Below are 19,095 nucleotides of genomic sequence, written 5' to 3'. Positions count from 1 at the left end.
GGTGGCTCCTGGCTTGTGCATAAGCTAAAGCACGCCGAAACATCGCTGATCCTGGTCACTTAATGAGCAGGGGGGAGAAGAAACACGAACTCGCGCGTTACCGCCTTGTCGTTTCATCGGCCTCGTGACTGCGTGAAGATCGTGTTGATCCAATCCTGTCGCAGTATTGTCGCCGTCGCGGCATGTCCTTCGTACAACGCATCATCCTTCAGGCAAGGCAGCAGGCTCAGCGAGGCATGATTGACCCACGGCACGTTCGTTCTCTCTTCTGACATCACCTGTTCCCTGACACTACCGGCTTATTGCTAGCAGACATGGCTAGTGCGAACGGTCGTGTGAATGAAACGTAGCCCTCCTTTTCACCTCGACGGTGCGCAGGGCTGGGATCAGTCGCCGCCTTGGGACCGCTTGCAAGAGGGTTTGCTTGCGAGCGCTTCAGGAACAGGCATCGCTCGGTTCCAGTAGCCGGTGCGTGCCAGGAGCAAATTCTGACACACTGACAGTAAATTTCCGTCACACAATTTGCGACGTCGCCTATTTGCCAACGTCCGACACCCACCGACCTCCAGCGCAGGACGAAGATCTAGCGCCTATGCCGACCTTCTCCCGTGCTTCTTTGACGCTTCCACCCAATTTCGAAGCCCCCTAGAATTTTCCGCTCCACAATGTCCACAACTGCTGGCGCCCGTGCTGGCGGTGTGAGGTCAGGCATGACTTTCCAGCTGCTGTCCTGAATCGACAGGCCGGGGTACACACGTTCGTTCGTGGGCAGCTAGGCTGAGAATGCGAAGCACCGCACAAAGGCATGTCATGATTATTTTTGTCTTTCTGGCTTGCCGTCTTCGTGCGACTCGTATTAATCCTGGCTCGCGCTTGTGACCGAGGTAGGAGTAGCTGCCGACGCCCAGTATGCCCTGTTTTCCAAGAACGTCCGGCGACCACAACTGGCTGGCAGTGGCCGCTCGATAAAGGTTATCAGGATATTCGGCTGGGCCGGAAGGACAGAGTTGAACGGGCGCCATACTGCCACTAGGCGCTCAGCAGCGCAGAACACCATTGCGGAGTGACGGACAACAGCACCGCAACTTGCATGTCTCAGCTGCTCAAGATCCACGTGTATGCCAGGGGTCCACGTCCGACTTCAGATAGGCGTTCCTTTGATTGAGATTCGCAATATGTATGCCTCTCGTTACCCCTGCAGCCTCCCCGGTCAATGCTACGATTGTCGAAGCGTTTGCCCTGGAGAGCCTGTGCGCGACAAGCAAAGAATGTCCCTTGTTCACCAGAAAGAAAAAAAGTGCGGCGATGCGCTCATCGTCGAAGGTAAGCGATTAGATTTGCAGGGGCAGACGATGCGTCAAACTCAACACAGCAAGTATCGTCCTCACCATCGCCACCCCCTTCGGTAGTTCAGTAGCTCAGTCTCAACGCTTCCAAAGAGCAGCTGTTTCAGCTTGGTGGAGAAGGAATGCGCAGGTGTTACAGTCCAATGCGAAGACATGCGACAGCATCGAAGATCTGGTCTCATCCCAGTAAAAGACTTTAGGGCTGACAAGCGTTCCAACCAACTGGCCAGCGCGGAGAGACGACAGGAGACCGAGCGTTAGCATGTCTGCCGTTAATTGACAGCCCAAAAGATTGGAGCCACACAGGTAGAGTGTGTAGTTTGAGCTGCAGGGGCGGCCGCCATGCAGACTGCAGTAAGTAATCACGGCACCTTTCGACCGACAAACTTTTTATCTTGAGGCTGTCTGATTCAATAAGCCCTCTCGTAGTTCCAATGCAGGACTGCTTACAGCAATGAATTCGGCGTTCAGGTCGCCGAAAAACAAAAGTCGTATTGGCACTGAACTCTATCCTCCGGCTCCGCTTTCGTCGTCGTGGCTAGCCGAACACCGCGTCATTGTAGAGATGGTATTGATTCTGCCATGCTTTGGCTGCCATAGTGCGATAACGGCGGTGGATCAAGGCGATCGTCATCAGCAGATCAATAGCTCGGTGTGGAGAGGACTCCAGGCACGCTGCTGCAGGTACGCGCATCATGTCTCGGCGCCGCTGCCGCACTCTGTGTGGCTTACGCTCCTTCACTTTCGCGCGACAGCGGATTGGGCTGTGCCAGGCCGGCGAGCCCGAAGCGCTACCTGTGAAAGGACTCGAACAAGACAAAGACGAGATGACTCTGGAAGCGTGTACGCCGGAGAAGCACCGAGTTCACGCTTGCCAAGGCAGTGGTTCCTCACATTTGTTTTCGATCAGCGAGCTGTGGAGCTGTGTCGCAATATTCAATGTATCGATCGAGCCAAAAAATCTGCATTTAGATACAATAGCACGCCTTGTCGTACCGGAAAGCCGACTGAGTCTCCCACCTTTGTCAATACATCAGCACCTCTGTGTGCTTTGTTTCAGATTCATTATCCTCATCAAGTCCCCATCAGGATATTGACCGCGTTTGTGGTAAGATGAGGCGTGCGTACACAAGATGGCGCGCGAAAATCGTGGCGCATGTTGTGCCCTCTGGGAGAATGGTTCACTAAGCCAGCCACCTATTGCGCAGGGGCTTCTTGAAGGACCGCGCATTTATCCGGTATAATGGTTCAGCACAGTGCGTTCCACGTGGATGAAGCCTGTCATGAACTTGTCGTGTTCAGGGTCGGCGAATCGTGACCGCCCTTGTTATTTTTGTCCCTGGTAGTCCGCGATCGTATCAGTCCACAGCTGTCATGATAGAAGTACCGGTCAGCTAGCACTAGCTTGCTGGATCTATTCAAACGGCGTCTTCATCGTCGTCAAGCTGTTCAGCCACAGCTTGCGTAGACACCCAATTCTCGAGCATTGCCTGGCTGGAAGTCGCGCCACTCGCTCCTGCCGGATTTCGCACGCCACGGCGCTTAACGACAAGACATAGTATACGGCCGTAGATACTGAAGCCGTCATATGATGTATTGAGACCAAGCTTTTTCTTATCATCTGCTTGTGGTTCCTCATCACTGGCCTGATCCTCATCCCTTGTGGTAGCCTTCGTCTTGCTGCCATTGGCAGGAGGCTCGGGGACAAAAAGATCCGAACTTTCGCTGTCCGTCTGATCGCCGATTCCATCATGCTCTTTGTTGCCTCTTCGGCGTCTTGGTCGTGCTGAACGTTCAGGCTGCTTTCCAGCTACATCGGCTGCAGGGATATCAGCAAGGTTGATAGGCTCGTCGTCGTCCTCCTCTCTGATGACTATCGGATCTGCGGCATCTTCGTTGATAACGACAGGCTGATCGCTAGTTCCGGATGTCAGCCAGTTGGTGAGTTTGCCCGAGTTGCTCTGGATGCGGGCCTTGTCTTTGAAGATCTTTTGCTTGGTCAGAACGGAGTGGCGGGAGGATAGGTCCGTCAAGAAGATCGAAACCTCGAAATCCTCTGACGTGATGTTAGCCGTCTGAGTAAGACTGCAGCATATATGCGGGGATGCCTGTATCCTAGATGGTTCGACAAGGCTTCATGCAGCTTACCTTCAACGACAACATCCTTCACTCCCTTCTTTTTAGATTTGGAACCACCTCGGCCTTTACCCCGCTCGTTTTCTTCTCGCAATTTGGGCAGTACAAGCGGTCGTATGGCCTGAATGACGCGTGGCAGTGCTGGATCATCGCGTTTCAACAGCCATGCCTCAGCGTCGGCAGGTCTGTCGAGATAGATGCGGACCTCAAGGACCGAATGTTTTGTAATCCGCAAGTAGCGTCGGAGTGGTGCCATGTTGGAGTTGTGAAGGTTTGATGTCGACGATGTAATCAAGCAAGTGCGACTGGGAGCATGGAAACCAACGATGATGCGTGTTCACGTGCACGCGTTCCGACGCTAGGAACGTTCCGATCGGCTTGCGCAGAAGTTGTAGAGAAGTGCGTCAGGGTCTCGCAGACCAACAGCGCACCGCAACACGGCACAAGACATGGTGCTTGAGCTTCATGTATGGGGCCCAGCCTTTGGCCTCCCCTCAATAGAGCCGGAATGCATAGCGACGGTTGCTTACTGCCAGCGCGTCATTCCTAAGGGAGACTGGACACTCGTCGCGGAGCACGACCCCACGGTTGGCGCCACAGGTACAGGACTGCAACCCCACCGTGGCCGAAATAGATTCTTACACAGCAGCAGAGAGCCTGCCAATCCTTTTTGATGACGATGTTGCGACCGCATCCGGCTTCGAGGACATCGTCGCATACCTCCGCAATCACCCTGCAGTTACCAATGACCTTGATGTCAACCTATCCAGTAGACAGCGGACCGACAGGACGGCGTGAGTACCCAACGACCAAGTACTAGGCGTTCTCTAACGCATTCCCAGTTTTATCACGTTTCTCCAGTCCACGGCGACGCCTCTGATCGACCTGTCCCTTTACGTCTCTGCCGAAAACTACAACACGGCCACCTCGTCCGCTTATACCGCAATCCTGCCATGGTATGCCAACTACACCGTCCCGCCGAAACGACGAGACCTTGCGAGAGCCCGGACGGCGCACATGGGACTCAGTAGCTTGGACGTGGATACTACAGCCGAGGAAGGCTTTGCGCCGGGTCGGGGCACTGCTTCGTCGGAATATGAGGCCGCAAAAAGGGCAGCCGGCATACCGACCGAAAGTCAGCCCAGCGCCATGAGCATAGGGCGTGGAAAGGGTCTAGGCGGCCTCCTAGGTGGCCAAGTGTACGCTGCGCGCTTTAGGCTGGATGCTCTGTCGGGTGAGCTCCTGGATCCCTTATCAGATCTATTGGGAAAACATGACCATCTCTTTCGCGGAGAGCAGCCTTCTAGCTTGGATTGTCTTGCCTTTGGCTATCTGTCCCTGCTGTACTACCCAACGGTGCCCCAAGCTTGGCTTAGGGAGACTATCCAGACCAAGTATCCACGCATCGGAGCATACATTCGCAAGTTGCGCAAGGAGTTCTTCCACACCGACGAGGTAGACCCTGTAGATGTCTGGTCTGTTTCTACGGGCGCGAAGAAATCCCTAAGAAGTACCTCTCTACCATGGACAGCAAGATCACAGACTCTCGCCTCCAGTACGCTAGCTAGTGTGAAGGAGATATTGGGTAACACTCCTGGACTGTCTGCCTTGTCTCGACGGCATAACGTCGTTGTCTCGGAGCCACCGCTAGTATCAAAGCGCATCAGATCTGAGCTCCCGTCTCCATTGTTCGTCAACACCCTCCTAGGTGTGACAACTGTATTCGCAGTGGGATTAGCATCGCTAGCTGTGCACCACCGCCGGTCACCGCGGGAGGGCGAACTTATCTTCTGGGCTCTGCGCCCAACCACTGGCCTGGGCGAAGCAGGTAGCATCCTCAGTGTCTTCGCCAACTCGCTCCATGACGGAGCGATGTATTAGTTCCGAGCATGATGTTTTGACGATATACCATGGAATTATGCACGAGTTATACATGGGCAGTGTAGACTGAGAAAACCAAGTTTCTGCCATTGGCCAAAGCTTGCCATTGCAAGCGAATATTTGGAATTGCAAAGATAACCACTCTGCACCAGTGCTGTACACACACGTCGCGGAACCTCCGGCAACCAACTCCCTCTGTCTACAGCAACATCTCCGCTGCCATATAGTCGCTGTCCTGGCGAGCATTCAAAACCTGCAGAAAGTACCCATTTGAACCTTAATAGATGCGCAACCTGATTTATAGACGACTTGAATGGCTCTTTCCGAGGATCTAGGGAGAGACGATTTCCTGGTAGTGCGGTTGTCATGGCGCCCATGGGTCCCGAAAACAGGCACACATCAACGTCACATCAGCCGGATTGAACATAGCCACTGGCGCCAAAAGTTCTGGCCCCAAGCTAGGTAGGATCAGCGCAAGCAGGGCAACCATTGTCTGACTGTGTACAGTATGTGTGTCGCATACGGGTGCAAACCACGAGAAAGGGTCTGGGTCGAATGCAGGTACTCAGGGTCGTAGAAGGATGCTCTATGCTGGTTTGGGCGTGCCAATGTCGCAGTGTGGAGGATGTGCATGATGTGAGGGAAGGTAGCGTGTCCGAGAACATGATCGCCACGGGGAGAGTGGGGCTAGGCAAACGCTACGTCATTGAAGTCCCCTAAACAAAACCTCCGTCATACCGCGACATCTCTGCGCCTTCCATATCAACACCGCGCCGCCCCCGAAACTTCAAGCACGACTACATTCCTCCAATCCACACTTGATCAATCGCCAGAACACCACCGCCAATATGCACAGAACCTACAGCATGCGCCAGTCTCGCGCGCCTACGGCGTCGCAGATTCAGAGCCCCCCGCCCCCTTCGTCCTCGACTAAGAGCGGACGCTTCTTTGGCAAGGCCAACATCGGTACGTCCTCTCGATACGATTCTGTCCGCTTTGGTCTTGTTTACAGTCACGACGCGAATCGTGCGAGGAGCTTCGCGCAATGCCATTTTTGCACACCGCATGTGCAGAGCTCGTCGCATGGTTCAGCAACGACGACCATTTCGATCGTTGATGCTCCCGGATAGCGTCCAGACTGTTCAGAGAATGCTTTGTTATGCTACAGTTGCTGACTGGTCCTCTACCGTACAGGTCACACCTTCCGCCACAAGTCCGCTGGTGCCTTCGGACCCGACCTTGCAAAGAAGCTGTCACAACTTGTCAAGATGGAGAAGAACGTCATGCGCAGCATGGAGCTTGTTTCCAGGGAGCGCATGGAGGTCGCAGTAAGCTTGCACAACCCTGTGCGACTCTACGTAGTACTAACTGGCCACACAGCAACAACTCTCCATCTGGGGCGAGGCTTGCGACGACGACGTCTCTGACGTCACTGACAAGCTCGGTGTCCTCATCTACGAGATCGGTGAGCTCGAGGACCAGTACGTTGACCGTTACGACCAATACCGCGTCACCATCAAGAGCATCCGCAACATTGAGGCTTCCGTCCAGCCCAGCCGTGACCGTAAGTCCTCTACATGCGCGCTGTCCGATTGAGGCTTACGTTCAAATAGGCAAGCAGAAGATCACCGATCAGATTGCTCAGTTGAAGTACAAGGAGCCCAACTCTCCCAAGATTGTTGTCCTTGAGCAGGAGCTTGTACGCGCTGAGGCCGAGTCCCTCGTCGCAGAGGCCCAACTTTCCAACATCACCCGTGAGAAGCTCAAGGCAGCTTTCACGTACCAATTCGATGCCATGCGCGAGCACTGCGAGAAGCTGGCCATCATTGCCGGCTACGGAAAGCACTTGCTCGAGCTTGTTGACGACACCCCCGTCACTCCCGGAGAGACCCGTCAAGCTTACGATGGCTATGAGGCTAGCAAGGCGTAAGTTTCTCTAGTCCTTTCAACGAGAAGCCCCCACTAACATGCCACAGCATCATCCAAGACTGCGAGGATGCCCTTACCAACTGGGTGTCTCAGAACGCCTCTGTCTCCTCCAAGCTCTCCCAGCGATCGCGCACCCTTTCTCAGCGTCGCCGCAACCAGAACCGCAACATGGGCGAGGGTGTTGACCTCTCTGGCCAAGACCAGGCCCTCGACAGGGAGTCTGGCTTGTGGATCCCTGCTGAGCAGCACCAGGGCAACGGCTACGAGGGCGAAGATCTTGACGACGATGTCACTTCCACCATCGCTAGTGAGCACCAGCGCGGTCGCGAGGACGAGAGGGTTGTTGCTGCTTAGACGTCGCACTGACGGCTTAAGCAGTGTTCCACTCTCTGTCCACTAATAGTCCGTCTTCACGAGGACTGACGACTTATACCCCTGATGGAATGAGCGACGACACTGTAGTTTTGGATCTGATATATCCGATCAATGTGGCTTGGGCTATTTGATGGACAGCTTTCTGGATGACCAATCTCACTAGAAGCTGAAGTCTGGTTTTGGGCACACGGATATCATGACTTTTTGACGATTTTCACCGCGCGTTGTATGAACCTTGCAGTAATAGTGTAATGAGATAATCTATATGCTTCGTTGAACATGTTACGACATCCGCATTTATCGTTATTTGATCGAGGTCCAGAAGATCCCATTGTCGCAACACTATGTGAGTTTGTATTCAATCTCTATCACGGCATACATTGACCCGAACCTGAAGCCCACCGGCCGGACACACTTCGTTCTCATCAACAAGCCGCAGCATCTTTTCATCGAGCCGGCCCGCCCGCCGATGCTCAATGTACAATCTTGGTGCGGCCGGGTTCCCCAACACAGTCTGCCATCGGTCATTTGCCGACGACCCACTTTCGGCGGGTGAGAGATACCCCACCTAACCGGTTTCGCTCATAGTGCGGGGCAACCAGGATGAATGTCAATGACCGAAGACGGGTCTTTTGCCGGCCCAAGGCCATTTTCCCTGGGGAACGTAGCGGCGTGTGACGTTGAACTGTGGGGTGATGGGAGAGAAGTTCGTGGTCGATGTTTTGTGACTGACATCTTGACTCCAACTCTCAACTTCAAACGTCAGATCGGGTATATCGCAATTAAGAAAGAGCTAGATACTGGGAACAGCATAAAGAAGAGTGACACCGAAGAGAGCTACTGCATCTGTGGATACCGGCTTCCGTGTAGTATTCGTCGCATCAACGTTGAAAACCCAGCGTTGAGATAGGATACTTTGGGACACCAAACTGGTCTCCCTCTTTCAACCCAAACCAGGAAGACACCACAAACACCATAACAATGTCGTCTAAACCCCAAATCGGCTTCTGCGGCCTAGGAGCAATGGGCATGGGTATGGCCACGCATCTCGTCAAGCAAGGCTACCCTGTAACCGGTTTCGACGTTTATCCTCCTTCGCTGGAGAAGTTCCAGGCTGCGGGCGGCACACCATCAACATCACTCTCAGATTCTGCAAAAGACAAGCCTTTCTACATCGTCATGGTCGCATCGGCTATGCAAGCTCAGCCCGCGCTTTTCGACAAAGACGGCATTGTGAACGCTTTGCCCAAGGGAGCGACACTCTTGCTGTGCTCGACAGTACCAAGTGCGTACGCGAAGAGTGTAGAGAAAGAGCTGGTAGATATCGGCCGCGATGATGTTCTATTCATCGATGCACCTGTCTCCGGTGGTGCAGGCCGAGCCGCAGACGGCACTCTCTCCATCATGGCGGGCGCCTCATCTGCCGCGTTTTCAAAAGGCCAATGGCTACTCGAAGAAATGTCCGCCCCTTCCAAGCTTTTCATCGTTGATGGCGGCATCGGTGCTGGCAGCAACATGAAGATGGTTCACCAGGTGCTTGCGGCAATCCAGATCCTGTCTCTCAGCGAAGCATATGGGTTCGCTGCTAGACTGGGCTTGAACGGACAGGATGTGTATGACAAAGTACTGGGGAGTACGGGCTGGAGTTGGATGTTTGAAAATCGCAGTCAGAGGACGCTGAAGGAAGACTATTTCCCGGGAGCGAGTGCTGTGACGATTATTCTGAAGGATACTGTAAGTTACCCTCCACCCTCGCGATCCCGAAGTGATGTGGCATTGTACTAACAAAAACAAAACAGGGAATCATCACATCCATGTCCCGCAGCGTAGCCTTCCCAGCCACCCTCTGCTCAGCCGCCGAACAAGTCTACTTCTCCGCCCTCGACCGCGGCTGGGGCGCCAACGACGACTCTGGCATCGTCCGCCTGTGGACCTCCGAGCCCGTCACCAGCATCCAAAGCAGCCTCTCAGCCGAGGACAAAGAAGCCAAGCTCCAGCTCGTAGTCAACCTCCTAACCGGCATTCACCTTGTCTCCGCAGCTGAAGCCATTTCGCTAGCCAAGCACGTCGGTATCCCATTAGCACAGTTCTACGAGCTGGCGTGTGATGCCGCGGGTGGAAGTGCCATGTTCAAGGATGCGGGTGCGAAGATGATTGCTGTTTTGGAAGGCAAGGAGGATGGGAAGGGTAAGGTGCTGGGAGGGTATGCGGAATCGTTGAAGCAGGCTGTGGATGAGGCGCAGGCGATCAAGTGCCCTGTGTACCTTGGTACTGGCGCGTTGAATCTGTTGTTGCAGACGGGGAGTGAGCTGAGTTTGGGTTCGTTGCTCAAGTGCTATATGCCATAGATTGGGTAGGGTAGTATGAGTGATGTGTATATACTCCAGGTTTGGAATGAACAGATACGTATACTCATCATGTTGTTGTATTTTTCAGAAGTACATTGTACAACCCGTTTGTGTCGTATCCTTTGCGACAATGGGCAAATTGCCTGTTCTCAAGCCTTCCACTCCTGCTGTCAATGTTGATGTATCTGATACCTCTCTCATTCGCCCTCACGGTAGCTGACACGTCCATTTACTGCATTCCACTAGCAGGGACTCGCGATCTCAGCAACTGTCACCACGCGTCCTCTCGACCGCCGTTCCCGCATTCTTCTCTCGAGATCTGCGAGTATGATTTCGCCGCCATCTCCCCCCTGTGCGTCCCAGGCATGTATAGCTCTGACGAGAGCCCTGTTCGGGTAACTAAGCGGGGTGTCGGACCCGGTGTTAGCGGTCTGACGCTGGTTCTGAGCGCGTGGCGCGATCGTGGTAGAGACACGAGATCTTTCCGAGTCTTCAAGATGAAAGCTCCGAGTATCCTGGGGGTATTGTTCTTCCCTGCAGTATCATGTCCTCATTTCCATCTCAAGATCCCTAGTCTCTCTGCTCAATTCTTGAACATCGTCTTGAGCCATGATCTGCGCGCTAGCATCCAGATCTTGTATGACATTCTCTAGGCCTCGTACTAGGGCTTCTATCTCGGCGCGTTGTGCGGTGACGGTCGAAAGCAGCTCGGTGTTTGACTGTTGAGTCTCGACGAGCTTAGTGTTCATGTCGGTCGCTTGCTTCTCGAGGAACGGCATGAGGTGTGCTAGGTGTATTTCGGCTGGAGTAAGTGTATGCGGTCTATGTCCTCGAGTCAGTATTCGAGAGTAACAAGAGCGGGCGCATTCGCAAACTCACGGCACAGGCGTTTCCACGGGCCCACCATTGGCGCTCGCTTCAGCGCGTTTCTTCCTGAGTTTCGCATCCTCTATGCACTGGTCCAGCGAGTTGAGCAGCCTAACGACATTCCTCCTCTCCATGATGTCCTCGAAGTTGCTCTTCCATGTCCGGTCCAACTGATCCACAATTTGCCCTCTCAGGTTGTCCAGAACCTCTGGGCTATACTGTGCCGCCGTTGGGAAGCACGAAGCGAAGTTCTTGGCCGAACACTTGTCTAGAGTCGCTTTGGAGGCTTGGTTGAATACATTGATCAGACCTTGCGCGCGCGGGCCGGGTGCGTCTGCGATGGGTCGAGCGGGTGTTGGAGATGGAGAGCGCGATTCTGGATTCGTGGCGGTAGGCATGATGGTATAATCGCAGATTGCGACGGATTTCGATGTACTACGAAGCCAGTCAATAGATGCTATAGCGGGCGCATTGTCGCTGTTTACTCGAGAAGCACGCTAGTCCGCTCACGTGATCGCGTGTCCCGCTAAGCCAGCCCCACTTCTCCACAGGCACCTGGGCACAAACAACGATTTTGAACTTGTTCTGTTTGTTGACAAGAACCCAACACTTGATCATTCACTAACCGAGCACAACTTACGTGATTGAATACAGCGTTCTAGGATACTTGTGAAGCACAGTCAAATCACAGCCAGATCACTACCAGATCACGACCAGATCACAATCAAATCACAGCAAGATATCAGCTACTACCAAGCTCTCACACTCTCTGCTCAGAAGATGGCACAGCCCAACTTTGGCGTCGCTGCCCAACGGAGCGCTAACCATCGAGCAAACGACACTGGAGCCCGAAACCTTACTCTGGATTTGTACGACTTGACTAACCTCCGTGCATTGCCTCTACATTTCTCTCTTTCTTGCTTCTACGTCGCTTCTTCTACCTCAGTTCTTCTACTTCGCTTTTTCTGTTTCGCTTCTTGGATCTTGACTAACCTTCCGACTAACCTTGTAGCAAAGGACTTCAGATCAAGGCCCCTGTCAGCCCCGAACAGCGCAGAAGCCTATTGGATCTACCGCCGACTGTCCTCTGTGGCATTATCCAAGCAACCGACTACCAGACCGCGCTCCGCCTCTGCCAGACTCATCGCCATTTCCGCCCACTGGTCGAAGTAGGCTTCTCTCATGGCCTCAAGCTCCAAGACAAGATAGCATTCGTAGTGAGGCGCGCGCATGCCAAGTGCACCCCATACACCCTCAACCCGTACACCAAAGGTCAGGGTTATCTTGGCTGCCGGCTGTGCTTCCAAGTCTACCCCATTCTTCCCAACGACCCCGAATTCGACGACAAATTCCTGGGCGTGTGCAGAGACTGCGACCTGACATGCGGCGTACCCACAACAGGAGATGAACACGACGACCTACTCCGGGGAACGACATACCATCTCGGCTCAAACCGGCTTGTACGTTTCTGCCTGGTGTGCGGCCATCTCGTCTACCAAGACCCCCGCCCAAACCGTCCGATCATCTACTGTCCTTGTATCAAGGATGGCTTGGTGGGTGAGCATCTTGGTGCCGTCAAGGCCTATGAGGGCTGCGCAGGTGAGTTCTCAACATACCCTGGAGCCTACATGATGCTAACAGAGTGAAATAGTTCACCTCTTGACATACCTACCAACCTACATGAGGTTGTGGGATGAACAAACCCCACCTACATGGCCTGGGTTCGAGAATACAGACGACCAACGCGCCTTCCAACCAGAAGAGGTGGGAGAGCTTGCGGACGACATTGTCTTCGCGGACAAGTTTTCGGCCAAGATGATTGGCATCGAAGTCGGCAAGCTGGAGCGCCAAGCTTCAGAGAAGAAGCGCGAGGCTGAGGAGAAGAAGCGCGCTCTGGCTGCCGACGAGATGAAAGCTTGTCTGGAGAAGATTCGGGCGAGGCAGGTCGAGCTGAAAGAGGCCAAGGCGAAAGCCAGGATTGAGAGGGGGGTTATGTTTACAGTTGAGGAGGCTTTGGTCTTGTACAAGAAGGGGGAGGAAGAGGGGTTCTCTCTTGATCTCCAGCTGAGGCGATCTCGCATGGGATGAAAGCCCAACTTGGGGCTGAAGAGAAAGCGTTGAGATAGGGTGATGTGGATTCATGTACGATAGATAGGAAATGTTCACACGAAAGATAACGTCAATCACAACAACTGCCAAAGGCATCTTGATTTCCCTTTCAAAACTATGGAGGAAGAAGAACAAGCTTTGTTTACAAAGAGGGTGTCCACCATGAGACAATAATAATGAATGGTAACTATCCACGATAAACCAGCAGCTATCCACACGAATGAACAAGCGCCAAAGTGCAGACATCTACTCTTCAAGGTAAGAAAGCTTGCGCATCTCACCCAACCTAGTCCTAGCCTGCGCAAGCGAGTTCTCGAGCTGTAGAATCTCGACCTAGACGTACCCGTTAGCATATACTCTTCAGTGAACAACGTTCGATAAACACATACCTGCTGCTCCATCTGGCGGACCTTGAACTCGTGGTCGCCCAACTTGCTGTAGTCGACAACCTCGCCCTCGTCCCTGTTCTTCTGGGCGATGATCTCCTGCACTTGCCTGACAAGCGACCTGCAAGCCGCAGTGACAGTCTTGGATGCGCTCTCCAGCCTGTCTTGCGTCTTGCTCATGAAGCTAGCCTTGACACGACTAGCAGCCACCAACTGAGCGGTGGAGGCAGCAACGTCGTTGGAAGCAACGATAAGCTGCTCGGGCGAGTTGCGACCGGAGATGACGCCGTCGGCGGTCTCGATGAGCATGTTTGTCGATGTGGCGACGGCCTTGGCGGCACTGATGAGACCTTCGGTCCAGCGGTTGTGCTTCTTGTAGAACTGGGTCTTGGACATGCTGCCCCGGCCTTCGCGCACGATTTCCTTTTGGGATTCGGTGGCGGCCTTGATGAGCTGTGCAATGGCGTTTGTGACGGCGATGGCGGCTTCGAGGATGGAGTCGTGGATCTTGAGCTCGTAGGTGGAGTACTGGTCTCTGGGCTTCTTCATCAGCTTGGACAGACGCTCGGTGGCCGCGTCGATGGCGTTGGCTGCCTTGGTCAACTCGTTGTCAACCAAGTCACCAAGATCGCCAGAGGCGTTGGTGATCTTGCTCTTGGGTGCGAAGGCGTCCGCGAGCTTGGACAAGCTCTGCAGGTTGCGCACGACTTCTGTGCTGTTGTTGATGACAACGTTGATCTTCTGCTCCGCGTCCATGTCGTACATGCGCACTGACTGGACGTTACGGAAGAACCTGATGGTCGAGGTTGCAGAGGCTCTCGCGCCGTTGATGAGCTGGTCAGCCTTGTTCTCATCAGAAGCGAATCGCGTCAGTCCCTTGGTGTTCACCAACACATCGACGATAGCGCCACCGAAGTTGCTGACGGCATTGATAACCTCAGCGTGCTTAGCGTTCGGCCCGTCAGCAATGAAGTTGTTGAAAGCAGTCGAGAACTCCATGGTGCACGTTGATGCCTTCTCAATCTGCGAAAGCACGTACGCGCCAGTGGCATTCTGATTTCCGGCTTGCATAGGAGAGTCGAGCTCATACAGCGCATCGTCAACACGCTGCACACCACTCTGGAGGACGGAGTCGATGAGGTCGTTGATCTTCTGGAGGCTGTCTTGGATAATTGTGTCCAAGTGACCGTCCAGGACATCATCGTTGGTACCAGCGTTGAGCTTCAGCTCGTTCAGCTCGAGTAGCGTCTGATCCATACCAGCACGGAAGATCTCCAGCTCCTCCTCCTTGTCGCGCAGTTGACGCTCCAGGTCAGAGTCACCTTCACGGTACTTCATCTGGAACTCGTCTAGCGCGCGGGTCTTGTTCCGCAGCGCTTCCTCAAGGTCCGCGATTTCTCGGTTATGCCTCGACAGCATTGCCGAAAGTTCTGAGCCCTTGCCACGCTCCAGATTGTCGGCTCTGTCTAGGGCAGCACGGAGCTCCCTCTTCAACTTCTCAGTCTCCTCACGGTGGCCACCAGTGTGACGGTCCTTCTCCATGAGCGCTCGGTCGCGCTCGCGAATCATGTCTGCCAGTTCCAAGTTCTTGGTCTTAAGCTCTCGTTGCAGCTTGTCTCGCCCATCAATGGCTTCCTGGGCGGAGTTTGCCTTTAGCTGAACCGCTTTGAACTTTTGCAGCAGCTGGAGATGCTCATGACGCAATTGCGAGTAGAGCTTGGCCAGCGATTCGTACTTTGATCTCCATGTGTTGAGCTGTTCCTGAAGTGCTCTTATCTGATCGTCTCGCGAGCCCATCTGTTGCTGGAAGTTCTGGTTCATCTGGTTGATCTCTCCCTCCAGTGCTTTCATTCTCTGGTCGTATTGTTGCAGCATCAGCTGGTCGCGTTCGTACTGAGCCCGCGCGTTTAGGTTCTCTCGCTCAAGCTCAGCAAGGCGACCCTGTGTCTGCTGTTGGTACTGTTCGCGCATGAGTTGCTCTTGCGCCAATCGAGCTTGCTCTGCCTGCAGCCGTTGTTGCTCTTCGAAGTCACGTTGTGCCTGCATCGCTTGCTGCTGCTGTTGTTGCTGAGCCTCCTCCCATTGCCTCTGCAGCCTCTGTTGTTCAGCCTCGTATTCCTCTTGTTGCCTCCGCTGATTATCTTTCCAGAACTCGTTGATTGGCTCTGGGTCGACTGATGGAGCGCGAGCGGGTTCGGGCTTCTCGTTGCGAGGTCGTTGAGGTAGCGCGGGCGCACTCTCGTCTTCAGAGAGCAGGTTTGGTGGTTCTTGTGGCAGCTTTGGTACTGTAATGAGGTTGGTCAAGTATCGAAGATTCGAGCATTCGTAGTAGAATTTGACGAGACGGTAGTGCTGGGCATCGTATCGGCCGCGTAGAGGAGAGAGCGCTTCGTCGTCACCGAGTGCTACGCTGGTTAGTTGGGTCGCAATTCAAACGAGACTCTGGTCCTTACTGGTGTGCATTGCGCGCAACATGCTGGTGATAAACTTGTAGATACCATAGGACTCCTGAACCAGTGGCACCAACGCCGCTATCCTACATTCGTTGTTCGCGCCGCTCCGGAAATGTGAGAAGATGAGCTTCTGGAAAGCATCGATCTGATCTTGTAGCGTCATAAGATCCGAGATGGTCTCGTAGCCCTCATTAGGGTCATTGATCGACTTCAAGCTGATGTACTCCTCGTACTCGAAGGTTCCTATTCCAATCAGCCAGTTATCCGCGTCTTGCTGCCGCTCATCGTACCATTGAACTCGGGATGTTGTCGGTGGAAAGCAAGCTTGGCCATAAGATAGTAGATGTACTCTGAAATGAGCGGCGCATATCCCCGCATGCCTTCTCCGACCGTGGAGCCCCGTGATAGGCTCTCAAGCCAGCTGGTGTTCGATTGCGCCTCCTTAAGAACGATAGGGTGGCCTTCCTGGAGGACCTTGTGGACGGTAATGAGCGCTTTGAAGGTCTGTACCTCGTCGGCGAGGATTGGCTGCCTGGAATATGCTATTAGCATTGGGCGGATTGGGCACCATGGTGCGCTCTTACACTTTCATGCCCTGCCAGAAAGACGCGGAACTCTTGTGATCCCATGTGTAGACGATACATGCTCGCACGTGTTTCCCTGCGCTATTGTGAGTTTCATGCGCGTACCTGAGGAGTTCCGATACGTACGCTTGGGTGAGACCTCTTCGATGCTCGTGGCTTTGCGAATGTTGATGGCAAGCTCCGACTCCTGCCTGGATTGAGACATGTTAGGCCATGTCACATTTCTCCTGTTGAAATCTCTCGCCCAAAGGCTAATGGGTGCCGGCATAATGATGGTGATATACGTACTTGCCCATGTCCACGTTGCGCGAGCTTCCGTAGAGCGCCATCTTGGTCGCCGTGCGCTCCTTCTGAGCTTGCTGTTCGTAGTTGTAGGTAGTTGTAGGAGGGAAAGGCTAATGGTCGGTGTCGGAGAAGGCGCGCAAAAGCAATGCGCGGAAATGGGGAGGTGTGGGGTTGAGATATCTGGTTGCGCTGTTGGGTCAGTCAACCATCAGAGGAGCTCCTACTACTCGACCCCCGGGAGGTGGTTCGTGCAGCTTGGCGCTTCGTCATCGCCTTCACCCCCGACCAGGTCTAACCCTTGTATCTAATACTGAAGTCTAGATTTGCTCGCAGGCAAAACCTCTTTACTCGAGCTAGAATCTTCCGAGCCATGCAGCTAGAAGCGCCTTCTTGCTGCATCGGGTGCCGCGAACTCCTCCACTTGGGCTGTACATCCTGGCCTTAAACTGCTGCCTTCGCCATGGACTAACAACGCATACGCGGCTGCATGCGCAACCGACTCGGGTCTGAGTTGGCATCCGTGATGGAGGGCGACAAGATGCGTCTTCACTAACAGGGCTGCATGACTTCGCTGGACGCACCCTTGCTCTGTGAACTGTACCGATCACGCATGGCCAACGCAGCGATCATCAGGAACTACTATGTCATTTTACATGCTATCTTAGATGCGACTCCAGGGTATGATGAACGCCATGCAATGCTACGAATACAATAATGATGACCTATGACGCCGTCACGAAAGGCTCGACACCTCAAACCGCTTCACTTTTCCCTCCCTTGCTGAGATAGGCAGCCATAGGGTCCGCGGCCATTGTCCTCTTGCGGCGATACTCTTCCATTTCTTCCTCATTTACGCCTCCCGTCATCTCGTCGAGAGCTCGTTTCCGACTGGCAGCATCGTTCTTTGCTTTTTCGGCGCGGTCGGGTGCATTGGGTACGTGTTCCTCCAGGACAGCCTCTTCCTTCCATGCTATCTCCTTGGGTACTTCGTCCAGGTCAGCACCGGTGCGCATCCGATCTGCCAGCTCAAAAGCCTCCTTGCCTGCCTCGCCCGTGCAGTACGAGTTCTTGACTGTCGAGTGACAGCATGCAAAGCCCCATTGGAAGTTGGACCACCAGCTGCCCCAGACTGATGTGTGGTTGTTGAGGAGCACGTCCTCTGGGTACTTTGATTTTGCCTTGATTTTTGGTGCGCCCTTTATGCCGCCTCGCTCGTCGTACTCGACATATCGCTCGTTCTCTGTGACGGCTGTCTTTCGAAGTGAGTCGTCGGTGAACTTTTCTTGTGTGCCGTACTTCTCCGCCAAGGCCTTCTTCCTGGCTGCTGCCATCTCCTCAGCCTCTTTGAGCTGCTTCTTCCGCATGACCTCGCCGGACGTAGGATTGGCCTGTAAATGTAGCTTGTTCTTGTCTCCGCGCTCCTGTGTCTCCCAAGCATATCGCTGCGCCTTCTCAAACTCAGCTGCATCTCCAGACGCCTTCATGAACCCTTCCTCTGCTACTAGTTGAGCGGCGTTGTCGGCCGTCGCGCCGCTGTCGACCATGGAACGCGTTTTGGGGTCATATTTCGCCGAGTCGAGATCCAGGTTGAGCAGATACTTTGCCGTGTCTTCTCGTAATCGCAGGTTCCGTGTGGATGTGGCCTGTTTCCTTCCCATGTCCGTCTCGGCATCGTACTTGTCGCCCTCATCCTCGTCATCGGACTTGTCACCTTTCTCAGCTTCTTTGGCCTTTTTCCGGATCTCCTCCATGGCGTTGTACTCCTCGATGACCTCCTCAAAATGTGATGCATCGTAGCCGTTCCATCGATCGCGTTTCGCATCGAAGCCTAGTTGTACGTCTTGAATGACCTCGTCCGCCTCGATGTTCTTGCCCGTAAACTTTGCGCCTGCCTTGCGCGGCCGGCTCAAGCAGTCCTTCTTCTTGTGTGTCATGGCACCGCAGTTCTCGCATGCGCCTTTGCGGAACTTGGTCGCAGCCGGGCCGATCTTCTTGCCGCGATCGTACCATTTTGAGTCTTGCTCCTGCTTCTGCAGACGCTGATGCTCGAGGTAATCGGTGTTGTCCTCGCCAGTCTCGTCGACGGCGTAGAAGGGCTTCTTCGAAATGAACGAGGGGATGTATTCGTTGCGCTCTTTTGCCGCGGCGGAGACGTCGGGCTTCTTGGGTTGAGAGGGCGGCATGTTGGGCGTGGGAGGATGCCTCGGTCGCGTTGAGTGGTGAAGGTTGTCAGTTGGTAGAAGCTTTAGAATGGCGGCCAAAGTGGACCGCCGACTAGTGGCGTAGGGCTGGCTGCAGCGTCGATCCCGCACGTCACGGGACCACGCGAGTCCGGTCGCGCTTGTTGTGCCTCGCGTCTCTTTCACTCCATTCCACCACCGACACCCTTGTCGCGT

The 19,095-nt window shown here is 54.1% G+C and overlaps 8 protein-coding genes across 8 annotated transcripts; 4 read left to right on the top strand and 4 right to left on the bottom strand.

The window, feature by feature from the left end:
* Positions 1-2,764: 2,764 nt before the first annotated feature.
* Positions 2,765-3,738, bottom strand: J4E83_000494 (uncharacterized protein; the record flags this gene model as incomplete). Its single annotated transcript, XM_049327456.1, has 2 exons — positions 2,765-3,402; positions 3,495-3,738. 2 exons carry the CDS (start codon positions 3,736-3,738, stop codon positions 2,765-2,767), a joined length of 882 nt encoding a protein of 293 aa, XP_049193601.1.
* A 193-nt stretch (positions 3,739-3,931) lies between these two features.
* J4E83_000493 (uncharacterized protein) lies at positions 3,932-5,363 on the top strand (the record flags this gene model as incomplete). The annotated part of the gene is made up of 3 exons (XM_049327455.1): positions 3,932-4,082; positions 4,135-4,276; positions 4,325-5,363. 3 exons carry the CDS (start codon positions 3,932-3,934, stop codon positions 5,361-5,363), a joined length of 1,332 nt encoding a protein of 443 aa, XP_049193600.1.
* An 848-nt stretch (positions 5,364-6,211) lies between these two features.
* Positions 6,212-7,646, top strand: PIL1 (Eisosome core component; the record flags this gene model as incomplete). The annotated part of the gene is made up of 5 exons (XM_049327454.1): positions 6,212-6,329; positions 6,558-6,691; positions 6,744-6,927; positions 6,977-7,289; positions 7,340-7,646. 5 exons carry the CDS (start codon positions 6,212-6,214, stop codon positions 7,644-7,646), a joined length of 1,056 nt encoding a protein of 351 aa, XP_049193599.1.
* A 1,002-nt stretch (positions 7,647-8,648) lies between these two features.
* On the top strand, positions 8,649-10,015 carry J4E83_000491 (uncharacterized protein; the record flags this gene model as incomplete). The annotated part of the gene is made up of 2 exons (XM_049327453.1): positions 8,649-9,401; positions 9,467-10,015. The coding sequence occupies 2 exons, from the start codon at positions 8,649-8,651 to the stop codon at positions 10,013-10,015; spliced, it is 1,302 nt and encodes a 433-aa protein (XP_049193598.1).
* A 542-nt stretch (positions 10,016-10,557) lies between these two features.
* J4E83_000490 (uncharacterized protein) lies at positions 10,558-11,280 on the bottom strand (the record flags this gene model as incomplete). Its single annotated transcript, XM_049327452.1, has 2 exons — positions 10,558-10,837; positions 10,895-11,280. 2 exons carry the CDS (start codon positions 11,278-11,280, stop codon positions 10,558-10,560), a joined length of 666 nt encoding a protein of 221 aa, XP_049193597.1.
* A 382-nt stretch (positions 11,281-11,662) lies between these two features.
* Positions 11,663-12,970, top strand: J4E83_000489 (uncharacterized protein; the record flags this gene model as incomplete). Its single annotated transcript, XM_049327451.1, has 3 exons — positions 11,663-11,751; positions 11,895-12,481; positions 12,534-12,970. The coding sequence occupies 3 exons, from the start codon at positions 11,663-11,665 to the stop codon at positions 12,968-12,970; spliced, it is 1,113 nt and encodes a 370-aa protein (XP_049193596.1).
* Positions 12,971-13,237: 267 nt separating this feature from the next.
* J4E83_000488 (uncharacterized protein) lies at positions 13,238-16,743 on the bottom strand (the record flags this gene model as incomplete). The annotated part of the gene is made up of 7 exons (XM_049327450.1): positions 13,238-13,324; positions 13,381-15,782; positions 15,831-16,073; positions 16,121-16,362; positions 16,415-16,490; positions 16,541-16,605; positions 16,703-16,743. The coding sequence occupies 7 exons, from the start codon at positions 16,741-16,743 to the stop codon at positions 13,238-13,240; spliced, it is 3,156 nt and encodes a 1,051-aa protein (XP_049193595.1).
* A 708-nt stretch (positions 16,744-17,451) lies between these two features.
* SLU7 (mRNA splicing protein) lies at positions 17,452-18,882 on the bottom strand (the record flags this gene model as incomplete). Its single annotated transcript, XM_049327449.1, has 1 exon — positions 17,452-18,882. One exon carries the CDS (start codon positions 18,880-18,882, stop codon positions 17,452-17,454), a length of 1,431 nt encoding a protein of 476 aa, XP_049193594.1.
* Between the last annotated feature and the right edge of the window lie 213 nt (positions 18,883-19,095).

Source organism: Alternaria metachromatica (genome assembly GCF_023757995.1).
Source record: "Alternaria metachromatica strain BMP 0045 chromosome Unknown scaffold_1, whole genome shotgun sequence".
In the NCBI taxonomy this organism is placed as follows: domain Eukaryota; kingdom Fungi; phylum Ascomycota; class Dothideomycetes; order Pleosporales; family Pleosporaceae; genus Alternaria; species Alternaria metachromatica.
The sequence above is the reverse complement of the archived record's forward strand: the minus strand, read 5'-3'. Positions and strand labels throughout refer to the sequence as shown.